The 13653-nt window shown below is 31.7% G+C and overlaps 1 protein-coding gene across 1 annotated transcript; it reads right to left on the bottom strand.

Moving 5' to 3' along the window:
• Positions 1-3158: 3158 nt before the first annotated feature.
• LOC132270014 (uncharacterized) lies at positions 3159-3818 on the bottom strand. Its single transcript, XM_059771238.1, has one exon. It carries the CDS (start codon positions 3816-3818, stop codon positions 3159-3161), a length of 660 nt encoding a protein of 219 aa, XP_059627221.1.
• Between the last annotated feature and the right edge of the window lie 9835 nt (positions 3819-13653).

The raw sequence follows: 13653 nt of genomic DNA on the forward strand, positions 1-13653 counted from the left end.
CAGCTTCATTATCACAAAAAATTATCAAAGGCTTGTGTATGGAGTCTACAACCTTTAAATCCGCAATAAACTGTTTCAACCACATAACACGTTTGGTCGCTTCATAACAACTGATCAACTCTGCATACATAGTTGAATCTGCGATAATAGATTTTTTAGAACTTTTCCATAATACAGCTCCCTGAGCCAACATAAAAATATATTCAGAAGTGGATTTTCTATTACTCGAACAACTTGCATAGTCCGAATCAGAATAACCAGCTATCTCCAAACAATTTAATTTCCTGTACATCAAGACAAACTCTTTTGTTCTCTGAAGATACCTCAAAACTTTCTTCACCGCCCTCTAATGAGCAATACCTGGATTTTGCTAAAATCTTCCAAGCATCCCAACCACATAACTAATATCTGGTCTAATGCACGTCATAGCGTACATCAGACTTCCAACTGCAGACGCATATGCGGTGATATCAATTTTACTTCTCTCAATCTCATTCTTAAGACATTGTTCCTCTGAAAAAATATCCCCTTTTACAACTGGAACATCACCAGGAGCATAATTTTTCATCCCAAAAGTTTTTAAAATTTTATTAATATATGCCTTTTGAGATAATCCAAGTGTGCCTGTCGTGCGATCTTTATGGATCCTAATTCCCAAGACAAACTCAGCATTGCCCATATCCTTCATATCAAAATGACTTGATAAAAAATTCTTCGTATTATGTATTGCATGAATGTCATTGCTAGCTAGTAAGATATCATCAACATATAAAAACAAGAATAATGAAACGACTCCCACTGACCTTGAGATATATGCATTTGTCTCCAACATTCTCCTTAAACCCATAGCTAGTAATCTCTTCATCAAATTTCAAGTACCATTGTCGTGAAGCTTGTTTAAGCCCATAAATTGATTTCTTTAACTTACACACTTGATGTTCATGTCCCTTAACCACAAAACCTTCAGGTTAAGATATGTATATCTCTTCCTCAAGGTCTCCATTAAGGAATGTTGTCTTCACATCCATCTGATGCAACTCAAGATAATAATGTGCAACAATAGTAAGAATGACTCTTAAAGAATTCTTTGATAAAATTGGAGAGAAAGTCTCAGAGAAATTAACACCTGCCTTCTGCTTGAAACCTTTAGCCACCAATCTAGCTTTATATCTATTAACATTTCCAAGTGAATCCCTCTTGGTCTTAAAGACCCATTTGCACTTCACCGCATTGCGATCTGTAGGTAAATCAGCAAGCTCCCACACCCCATTAACATCCATAGAGTGCATTTCATCTTTCATAGCATCTATCCAACTAGAAGATTTATGACTCTCCATGGCTTCATTAAATGAAGTTGGATCCTCATGCTCGCCAATGTCAACCTCACTAACATACACCTCAAAGTCATCAGGTATAGCGGATCTCCGAGTTCTAAAAGATCTTCTAAGTTGATCAGGCTCATAAAATGGATTAAAAGGTGAAGTAAGAGGCTGCATATGAGGAATAACTGAAGGGGTGGGATTAGGAGCTTTGAATGGAATCACTGAAGTTGGAATTAAATCTGTAGTAAATGGAATAGGCACAGAAGATTTCCCTTCTGTAAAAGAGAAAGTACGATGATCCAAACTCCCACTGGATTCGTCATTCTCAATAAATTTTGCATGACTGGTCTCAACAATCTCCATAGGTTTAGAGGGACAATAAAATCTGTAACCAAATGATCTCTCAGGATACCCAATGAAATGACAAGTAACAGTGCGAGGATCAAGCTTCTTAATATCAGGATTATACAACTTTGCCTCTGCAAGACATCCCCACACATGCAAATGTCGAAGACTAAGTCTACGACCTGTCCAAAGCTTGTAAGGTGTTTCAGGAGCTGCTTTACATGGCACCCTATTAAGAATATAAACTGCCGTTTTAAGAGGTTCTCCCCAAAAATTCTCAGGTAGAGAAGAATGGCTCATCATACTGTGAACATCTTGATAGGTGCGGTTTCTCCTCTCTGCAACTCCATTTTGTTCAGGACAACCAGGTGTGGTATATTGTGGCACTATACCTTGCTCCTTGAAGTACGAGACAAAAGGACCATTCTCCCATAATACTCACCACCTCGGTCCGATCTTACAATTTTAATCTTTTGGCCTAACTGTTTTTCAACTTCAGTTTGATAGATCTTAAACATGTTAAGTGCATTGGACTTTTAGTGTATTAGATACAAATAAACATATCTTGAGAAATCATCAATAAAGGTAATAAAGTACCTTTGTCCTCCTCGAGAAGCGGTAAGAAACGGACCACAAATATCTGTGTGAATAAGGCCTAAAAGACTAGATGACCGACTAGTCTCAAAATTACGTTTCTTTTGCATTTTCCCCTTGACACAGTCAACACATAAATCAAAATCTGAAAAATTTAGTGGTCTTATAATCTCATCCTTGACCAAGCGTTCAAGTCTCTTTCGAGATACATGCCCCAATCTCCTATGCCACAACATAGATGAATCCTCTCTAATAAAAGCACGTTTTGATCCGGAAGGTATCGAATCCACAGAAAAAACAAGAAGCAGGTATATGAGAATCATCCAACAATAACTGATATAAACCATCAACTAAACAACCATGTCCAACTATATTATTACCATAATGAATAGTAACTGATCCATCACCAAAAGAAAACCGAAAACCCAAAGCATTAAGTCTTGAAACTGAAAGTAAATTACGCCTAATAGTAGGAACATAAAAAACATCCTGAAGTTCTAAGGAAAAACCAATGTGTAACACTAGCGAAATCGTCCCAACAGCTGCAACATGAACCACATCAGCATTACCCAACACCAATTTCTCCTCAGCCCTGGGTTTTCTCTGGCTTTGAAGTCCCTGTGATGAACAAGAGATATGAACATATGCACCCGTATCAATCCACCATGTATGATTAGGCACATTTACTAAGTTGGATTCAAATATTACCATAACAACTCCCGTACCTGCTTTGTTTTTCTTTAACCAATTTTTGTAGCTGTAGTAGTCTTTCCTTTGATGTCATTTCTTCTTACAGAACCAACATTCATTATTCGCATTTGCATGCTCAATGCCTTTTCCTTTGTTGTCCTGCTTTCCATTTTTCTTAATTGCCTGATTCCCTTTCTTGCTGCCTTTTCACTTGAAGTTATTCCTGCTTTTACTGTTGATGGCAAGATGAGCTGACTCAAATTTAGCACCCTTGAGCCACTCTTCCTCGGTCACACAAAGTGCCAATAGCTGATTAATGTCCCATTTTGTCTCTTGTGAATTATAATTTACCCTGAAAGCATCGAAAGATCTAGGCAGAGAGTAGATCACCATGTAGACCAATAATTCATCATCAAATGTGATTCCCTGCTCCCTGAGACCATTAACCAGCTTGCATATCTTATAGATATGCTCCCTCACTGAACCACTGCCATCATAACTGGTTGACATAAGTTGTGTCAAATAATAATATTGAAGTTGCTTCTTGGTACCCATGAACTGCTTCTTAAGTAAATCAAGAAGCGCCTTGGCAGTATCAAATACAGGAATACCACCACGAATAGTCTCACCAATAGAAGTACGGATCAACCTGATGGCCATGGTATTAGCCTTAGTCCACTTAACATGCAATAACTTTACTGCTTCAGAAGACTCTTCAGTGATTGAAGCAGGTTTCTCCTCATAAAGTACGAACTCATAGTCCAAGAAACCTAACATAATATCAACACTTATCCTCCAAGTAGTATAGTTCGAACCATTCAATGGTTCAATCCCTGTGAGCTGTCTTTGAATAGCGGAAGCGTCCATAACTGTAATACATGTTATATCAAATAACATAAAAATGAACATATAAAATAATATGTTACAGCTTTAGGGATTATAACTTTAATTCGTGCTTGGGTTTTAAGTCGAATTTATCAGGATGTCTTACTATATGCAAAACTGTCCACCCTGCGGGAACATATAAAATGTCATCTAAAAAACACCTTTTGGCAGAATTTTTAGATTTTATTTTATCCCAAACTTGCGATCAAATCACACATAGACCTATTTGATTATACTTGAATTGTTGCAAAACACTTCCACTACCTTTTGGTAGGAGGGTTATTTAGTTATAATCCAAGCACTCTCAAATATTCTACTCACTTATCCTACATTAAGACATTGATCACATTTTGGCTGAACAAATACCCTCATGTAAGTAAGTGTACTATGAGACCTCAATAAAACCAATGCTTTAAAATTTCAAAATAATAATAACCTCTATAAGCGTGTCACTTTTTAGCAGGCATCACTCACTTTGACTATTAATTTTGAAACGGTCACTTTATAAGTCAGTGAACAATTTAATAAATAATATATGAAATTACTACCTCACATATATAAAATAATTTAAAGAAATAATTAAATATTATCTCTCTATACTGTACACAGTATGATTATTACAATCAAATTTATTAATTTTATTTAGGGTTCAGTGTGCATGACTTAATAAAGAAACAAATTATATATATATATATATATATATATATATATATATATATATATATATAAAGCATTTGTTCCTGTTATGACATTGAATCATCATTGAATTGTCAAAACAGATTGTGAATCTCGCACTCAAACCAGAGAATGAACATTAGAATTATACATATATATCTATGTATCTAGTTTGGCGTGCCCAATTTGTAAAGGAAACGAATTGGGATCAGGAGCATAACAAACTCATGTTAAAACAAAGGTTCTCGTTCCGGGTACAAAATATATTATAGTAATTTAAAACAGAACCTTGCATATATATATATATATATATATATATATATATATATATATATATATATATATGAATCAATTATATATCCATGTACCAGTACAAACACACAATTTTCAGACTTTATATGTAATTAATCACTCATAAATCGAGGACACATAGGTAATCAATGCGATTTCAAATACATCAGTTCAAGTATACTAGATCATAAATTAATCTTTACTATTTTGATTTCTACAAACCCTAACCTGACTCTGTTACCAATTGTTTGATTTAAAACAAATTACAAGTAGAAATCAAAATTAATCATCAATTAAAGAGTAATTTTGATAGCATACCCGATTAGTAAAATTAACTGTAGATATCTTTGAGAATTCTTTATCGCCCTTTTAAGAGATCTGAAATAGAGCGTTTTACCCCTTTTGAAAGTTGTTGATACGATAGGGCTAAATAAGGGTTTTAAAACCCCTATATATAACAACAACAGGGGGGACGACTTCTCTACAAACAAACATACTTAAGTTTCCCTTCCTATCATGGAAACTTAGATATCAATGGTTAGAAATAAATCACACCAAATAAGTTGGAAAACCACAATCCAACGGTATAAAACCATACTCCCAATTAGACCATCAAATTGGAAAGTACAAACTCAATCCATCAAGTATCAATAATCACATTGCAATCCTACTTTAAAAAACGTAGTGCATAGGACCATAAAATAATTTTCATTATTTATATATATACATATATATATAAATTCCAACACCATACCCTCTTGTAAAATTTGCCATCAAAACATAGTCTTAAAATATGTAAAAAATCTATTTTACCCTTCACTATTTTATTAATTGTAATTATAAAATATCAAGATATATACGTAAATGACCAAATTATCATTTTCATCTCTTTGTATATATATATATACACAACAATCACCACCACCCCCAACCCGAAATCCGTGGGTACAGATTTGATCGGTGTCGGCATTTTCGCATCGACGAAGCTATAGGATCAAATTGTGTCGTCCCTTTGACACAATACTTCAGTTCACAAATCACTGCCCCATAAACCAAGAATTTGGTTGCGCTGGTAGAGGTGGCAGCAGAGGAGGCAACCTCCTCCACGTGATTGTCTTCTTCCACGGGGACCACCGCCACTGTGCTCCTTCCCACCCTCTTTCTCCTTTTTCCTTTCTCTAATTTATAGTATATTATATATATATATATATACACACACAACTATAACAGATCAAAATCAAAACATTTTGATTTTTACAGCAATTAGCATACCAATTCAATTAGGTTTAATTGCAAATTAATGAGGCCTGCCGACCACCGCCACTGTGGCTCCTTCCCACCCTCACTCCTTTTTCCTTTCTCTAATTTGTAATATATATATATATATATATATATATATATATATATATATATATATATCAAGCAACGAGTCTTTATGTCAAATCTTAGGGGGTGTTAGTGTACTTTTACCCTATAATAATATGTATATATATATATACACACACACACATAGAGAGACACATATTAAATGAGTATTTTTAACTGTTGTAGCTTGTAATTCAATATAAGGTTAAGTGCAAAAACAAACTCCTTAAACTATTACCTTTTTGTAAATAACCCCCTAAATTAAAAATTACCTTCCCTAATTATTGATTTGTTACAATGAAGAACAAATTCATCACAAAAGATTATTTTACCCTTTTTCATTAAAAGTTTCATTTCTTATTAAGTTATTTTTATTATCATTTCTCTTATGTATATAGTAATTATACTATTTACCTTAATTTTATTATTAGTATCAATTTATCATAAAAATGAAGAAAAAAATAGATAAATTTTTTTTTTTCTAGTTGGTACTCACACACACATACCTCCATTGAGGTTCGAACCCCTGACATCTCTTTGAAAAGCAGGGACTTGGTACTGATAGGCCACTAACCTGTTAGTAAATAAATAAATATATTTGTAACTATTATTTTCTAAATTGATTAACTTATTATTAAAACTTTATTATTTATAATAAAACGTATTATAATCAATTTAAACATTTTTATCGTAAAAAAATATCATTTTTTTATATAATATATTGATGAAAAATTAGTAAAATACTTTTGAAAAAAATACCTTCTTTTCATGTAATATATTCATTAAAAATTAATTATTTTTTTTTAAAAAAAATCTACTAAAATTTTGCAAATTTAACAAAAAAATATCTCATCAAAATAGTATGAATTTTTTCATAATTTATTTAAATAAGAAAAATATATTAAATGTAATTCAATAAGAAAGGGTATTATGGTTATTTAATGAAATATAGTATAATTTTTTAGGTATGTTGCAATAAAATGAGATAGTGTAGGCGATTTTATGCACAAAATATAAGGATTATTTATTTAGATAAGAAAAATATATTAAATATAATTTAATAAGAAGGGGTTTTTAACCCTTTGCCCGCGCGCGTAGAGAGAGAAATATATATATATTAAATGAGTTTTTTTTTTCAATTGTCAAGGTGGTTGGGTGGGTAACAAATAAGCTTTGGCTGGGTGTGTGTAGAGAGAGAGAGAGAGAGAGAGAGATATTAAATGAGTTTTTTGTTTTTTCAATTGTCAAGGAGGCTGGGTGGGTAACAAAAAAGCTTTGTAGATTTCTAGGTATGAAAGTCAATCAGTTTTGAACTCTTATAATTCAATAGTTTCATTACGTTCCAAATGCAATAGTTAAAATGAGATTATTAATCTTATTGGATTAGACTTTAAATGCAATTGTTTGGTTGGGATTATTGCAAATATAATACTCCCTTTATTTATATGTCCCTTTTAGAGAATAGAGTTTTAAGGAGACATACAATTAATACATTATTTTTTAAAAAATTTATTAAATTATTATTTCAAATTTAAATATATATACACAATCAAGTTTAAAATTTTTTTAAACTTCAAGACTATTTACGAAACAATTTAAAATATTTTGTTTAAACTTTTTAAGTGGACACGTGTTTTGAGACAATAAAAAAATAAAATAAAATAAAATAAAATAATAATTAAATTGGAATGGAGGGAGTATATGCCAACACCGTCATAATGATGGTGAACTATATAGTTTGTATTTCATCATTGAAAAATGGTTTTAGGACCAAATTTGGTAGTTATCGTATTCAATTTATGTAAGTGAGGCGGTGCACCCTATCATGTGATGTCATGGTGCACCACGTAATATCACCATAATGTCATGTGGTGAGACTCACTATATTTCTCACATAAATTAAATTTGGTAATTACCAAATTTGATCCATAAATTTTGAAAAGTCAAACAAATTAAATGAAACACTTTCAAAATTATCATTCTAAGAGCATCTCCAATCGTTATGCATATTTTTTTTGTGTAAATCTGATGTGTCATGATAAATTTACACAAAAATTTTGGATTATTTAATTTTAACTCCAACGGTTGTTTTATACTTTTTGTGTAAAAATATATTTCCCAATGACAATCAACCATGTGTTATGTCAGGACCCCACATAACTTGTACAAACTTACTTAATATATAATTGATTTTTTAATATAACGAGAAAGAGGGATGAGAAAGGAAATATATTGATCTGATAGTGTAAAAATGTTATGTAAAATACGCAACCCTGTTTTTTTTTTTTTTTTCGAAATGGAGGAAATTTTTATAAAAATATGAACAATAAAATAAAAAAATTCATAGGAGCATACCCCTATTTACAGACATCCCCTCAAGGAGGAAAATGCATAAGCATATGAAAAATAGCCTTAAAGCTACGCAAACATTAAAATAACATCATGTAAACGTAGTCCTACAATATCAAGTGTCTTCCACATGATGCACTTGGCAATCTCCTTAGGATTAGAGCATTTATCATTACATACCCTATCATTTCTCTCCTTCCAAATGAAGTAAACCATAGCTGTGAATACACAATCTTACACATTAGTGATATGACAATGTATCTGGAGATGGAAAAAATTTACACATACCATAGGTGGCAGTGTATATTTTACACAAAAAAAATATTTTAACAGACCGCTGGAGATACTCTAACTTTTCAATAACCTTTCAACTTATGTTTTTTATATTTTAAAATTTAAAGAATAAGTTAATAATTTGAAAAGGGAACAATACATGTTGTCCACTTGTGAAGTTAAAAAACTAAAAATTGACAACTAATTTGTATTTGGACAAATTCAATTAATAATCAGATTGACAACTAATATGTATTTGGACAAATTAAATTAATAATCAGATTGACCAGCACTATTGTTGAGAACCTTGTAACATCTTCTTCTTCTTCTTTTTTTTTTTATCATATTCAAACAAATTACATCTGAAGTTTAATTCTGTGACCAAAAAAAAATCGCTTATCCTTCATAGGAAAAAAATTAAAGGATAACATTGATTATCCTTACAATTTAACGAGTTATTTATTTATTTATTATTAACAAAAGATGATAGGATTTCATGCCTCATTAAAGCAATTGAGTAAACTCGTCAAAAGAGTCAAACTTGAATAATGGTAAGTTCATCTTGTTTAGGCTCTTAAAAAAAATGTTACTGGTTTGTTTGTTTTTTTTTTTTTTTTTTTGGAATAATTTTAAAACGTTTCATACTCCAAGTTTTTAGATAAACAGATAATGAATAAATAAAGGCCTTTAATTAAAGAATACAATAAAATAAACTAATATGTTTCACCAGCTAATTTAATATTTGGGTTACGCGCCAAAAGCAACGGTAATAATAGATTATTTTAATCTTGTTGAATTACACTTTAAATGCAGTAGATAATTATGATTTATTCAAACAACTTATATCGAAACTAATAATAAAATAAAATAATTTTGGAATGATTATCTTTACAATTTAACCATCCTTTTTTTTTTTTTTTTAGCAAAACATGATAGGATTTCAAGGCTCACTAAAAGCTTTGTAACGCACTCCTTTGTTTTTTTTTTCTTTTTTTTAAGAAGGTTAAGCAAACTGTAAGCATTTTTCATAAATATTCTATTTCCACCTACCCATTTTGCAATGTGCAACCCTAACCGGAACCATATTCTATTTAGGGCCTCAGCAAATAAGTGGCCTTATTTTTTAATTGGGTTGAATTGATGTGGACCATGCCTAATGTTACTAGAGTCTCACGTCGCATTCGAATGAAAAAATAAATAAGAACATATGAGTTGAATGTTAATCCCATTTAAATTTTAAAATTTTAAATTGAATTACGAAACGCCAAACCCCTGTGGTTCTGTGTTTAGTAAGAAATGAATCCCTTAAGCACCTGCTTTTTGAATGTCAGTATGCTAGAGCTGTGTGGGAGAGTTTCCAGGAAAAATGTGGTGTTTATTGTGGTGTGTCCCTGTGCTGTCCAACATTGCAATGTGGATGTCTAGTGTGTGGAAAGAGAATTCTAAATCGTTCACTTTGCTCACATATAAACTCTGATTTGCGCAGCATGCTTCCATTATCTATGGAAGGAGAGAAATGAGCGTACATTTTCCGGAAAATTTTTGGAGTCCGAATGTGTTGATCAAGCAAATTGAGGAGTGCATTAGATACAAGTTGCTATCTGTCAATTTCTCGGACTGTAGCAGTGCTAGATCAGTCGCTCTCTCACAAGCACTGTGTCGCAGTAGATTTATTTGATTTTGATTTGACAAGTTTTAATTAATTTAATTATCAATGTTAGATTTGATTACAGAGATATTAAAACTGTTAACAAATAATATTTCCTTTTAAAAAATAAGGATCTAGTACCATTAAGTCACTGGCCATAGTATCATTAAGTCACTGGCCAATTGGTTAATCTTGATATATTTATGGTATATTTGTTATATTTATTATTATCTAAAAGGCATTACATTTTGCCATATAAATAAAAATATGATAACGAAGCATGTCCAAGAGAAAAGAAATTTAGAGGAAAGAAATTGTGAGATTCTATTCTCGCATCACAAACTCTCTTCCGTTTTCTAGGGTTTTCAATGCTCTAATCTTCCTTTTTCGGCTTAGTGACGGAGAAGGAATCCCAATAACTCAAGAGGAAGGTCTTTAACCTGTCTCACTGAACTTCTTGTTATAAATGATACTCTCTCTTATTTATAGGCATTATATATTGTCTATAAAATTTTACAAATCTCTTTATCTTTTAAGAATCTTGTGTAACCTTTACAAATATTTACCCCATGTGAAAATTTCTAAAACCCCTCTCATGCAAGAAGCAATGTGAAGGATTCTAGAACCCTCTCTCTAGGATCCAAAGTCATCTATACATTTTTAGATCTCCTCTGCCTTATGCATATATCTATGCAATGTGAAAGATTCTAGAACCCCTCTCTCCTCATGTCATAAAGTATGATTCAAATTCACTCTCTACATTTTTAGAATCTTCTCTACCCTCTACAAATATTTAGTCAATGTGAGATTCTACATACCCTCTCTCCTGAAACAATTTGACAATAGTTTCTATTTTGCATTTTCAAATCACACCAGAAGCAGTTTTTGTTGTATTGTGATTTATTCTAACAATGTTTGAAGAAAAAAATGAAAAATATGTTTGGATAAATGTTTAAAAAATTATTTTTAAAAAGATTTTATCTTTCAAAAATAGTAGTAAAAACAAGTGAAAACATTATTTTCTTACATTCAGATTTGGAAATTTTTGTGAAATAGCTATACGAAGCGTTCACGATTTGTTTATGTTTTTCACAATTTAGCAAAACAAAAAGGATTTCACAAAAAACCTTAATAATTTGTTTTAAAAGTCTTAATATAATCAATTAAAAAAAGTTAAATTATGAAAACACTCTAAAATATATATATAACAAAGGCAACGGTAATATCTAAATTCTGCAAACAATTGATGGAGCTAAACAACTACGGATCCATATAAATTAGAAAAGCAATAGAATAATAAAAAAGAAAGGTGAAATTACCCTCAGACTCCATAAGGTTTGCAACTTTCACCCTTAGATTAAACTATGTTCAAAAATCATTCCCGGTAACAACAAAATAACTCTATTAAAATATTGTTTTTTTTCAATGCCAAAATTATCCTTCAAATGGATGAAATTACATTTTTACCCTTAATTAATAAGAAGGAGAAGATGAACTTTATGTAAAAAGATTGAGGCTATTTTAATCATATATATATTAATAAGAAGGAGAAGATGAACTTTATGTAAAAAGATTGAGGCTTTTTTAATCATATATATATATATTTTACCCTTAATTAATAAGAAGGAGAAGATGAACTTTATGTAAAAAGATTGAGGTTATTTTAATCATATATATATTAATAAGAAGGAGAAGATGAACTTTATGTAAAAAGATTGAGGCTATTTTAATCATATATATATATATATATAAAGTTCATCTTCTCCTTCTTGTTAATTAAGGGAAAAAATGTAATTTCATCCATTTAAAGGGTAATTTTGGCATTGAAAAAATTATTCTGACAGAGTCAACTATCAACTAACTGATTGGATCTACTTGTTGCTTTTTTGAAACCTCAGGAGGTTAGAGGTTAGAGTGATTCTTGATGATAATTTAATCTGAAAATGAAATTACGAACATCAGGGAGTCTAAGCTAACCTTATTGTGAATATGGTCTTCTAAGCTAACCTTGCTTATATAGGCGTGGGTGGTCGAACAACTATAAGTGAAACAAAAGCGCATAACACCTAGGTATTAGCTGTAATATAAATGCAGATGAAGGCTTAAATAATAAAAATCGCTAGAACATTCCAGTCATTTAAAGTCCAACATTGATAGTACTCCGTATCATTTAAGTCTTTTGACCACTAATCGATTACATACTTTTAAACCGAAAAAGATAAAAGCCCCAATCCCAACACTCACCGACTATGAGTTGGAGTCCCCACATCTCACCCCCACTCACAAATGGTGGGTCAGGATAGGGTGTGTAGTGTTACTTTTTTACATATGAAGAATAAATAAATTGGTTACACGTAAATACCAAACCCACAAGCGTATGATCCACAAATCACCATGATGCATGCTTGTCATAACACGATCACGACTAAACTTGGTTTCAATTGGTTGATGCTAGAAAGGAAAAAAAAATAAAAAATCATTAATATTAATGTAAATAAAAAACTTATTATATGTGTTCCTACACGTACACTCCGGTTATTAAGGATAAACTACTTTATAAGCAAGCAGAAAAAGATCTTGATTTTAATAAAGAATCATAATCACTAGTAATGTAGATTGTAGAGAAGCACGAAATCGCATTCATCTACCATTTAACTTCCTTTCTCTATCAATAGCTCTAAAAAGCCACTTCATATTGGCTAGTTTATAGTGTCAAGTTTGAAACGGTGTAATAACAACCAATTTATATTGGCTAGCTTATAGTGTCAAGTCTACAATGTTGTAATTGTTGGGTTTATTTCTTTCTATGTGGAGGAAAGCCCAAGTGGGTTTTATTAAAAGTCCAAAGTCCAGCCTTTAGGGAAAAGAAAACCCTAAGGAAGTTAGTATAAAAAGAGAGAGAGGTTAGCCACAAGTAAAAGAACAAAGAGAAGAAAAACGCAGGTTTTTTCCATTCTGCCCAGGTTTGATCAAACGTCCGATCCTGCATCGTCCGTGGTCCGATCAAGCTGAAATTTGGAGGAGAGGTTCATGACTCAGTTATACACAATCTGAACGGTGGAGATCAGATTTTGAGCTCGGGAACAGTGATTCGTGTCTGTGAACAGTAACCGGGTTTTGGTAGAAAAATGCAGGTTTTTCTATTCTGCCTAGATTTCATCAAACGTCCGATCCCGCTTCGTCCGTGGTCCGATTGAGCTGAAATTTGGAGGAGAG

This window comes from Cornus florida, unplaced genomic scaffold (genome assembly GCF_030987335.1).
Source record: "Cornus florida cultivar Cherokee Brave unplaced genomic scaffold, ASM3098733v1 CherokeeBrave_3.0.0_Hap2_Chr08, whole genome shotgun sequence".
NCBI lineage: Eukaryota > Viridiplantae > Streptophyta > Magnoliopsida > Cornales > Cornaceae > Cornus > Cornus florida.

Coding starts and splice junctions, on each gene's coding strand:
- LOC132270014 (XM_059771238.1), bottom strand. CDS start 3,818: ATGGACGCTTCCGCTATTCAAAGACAGCTCACAGGGATTGAACCATTG.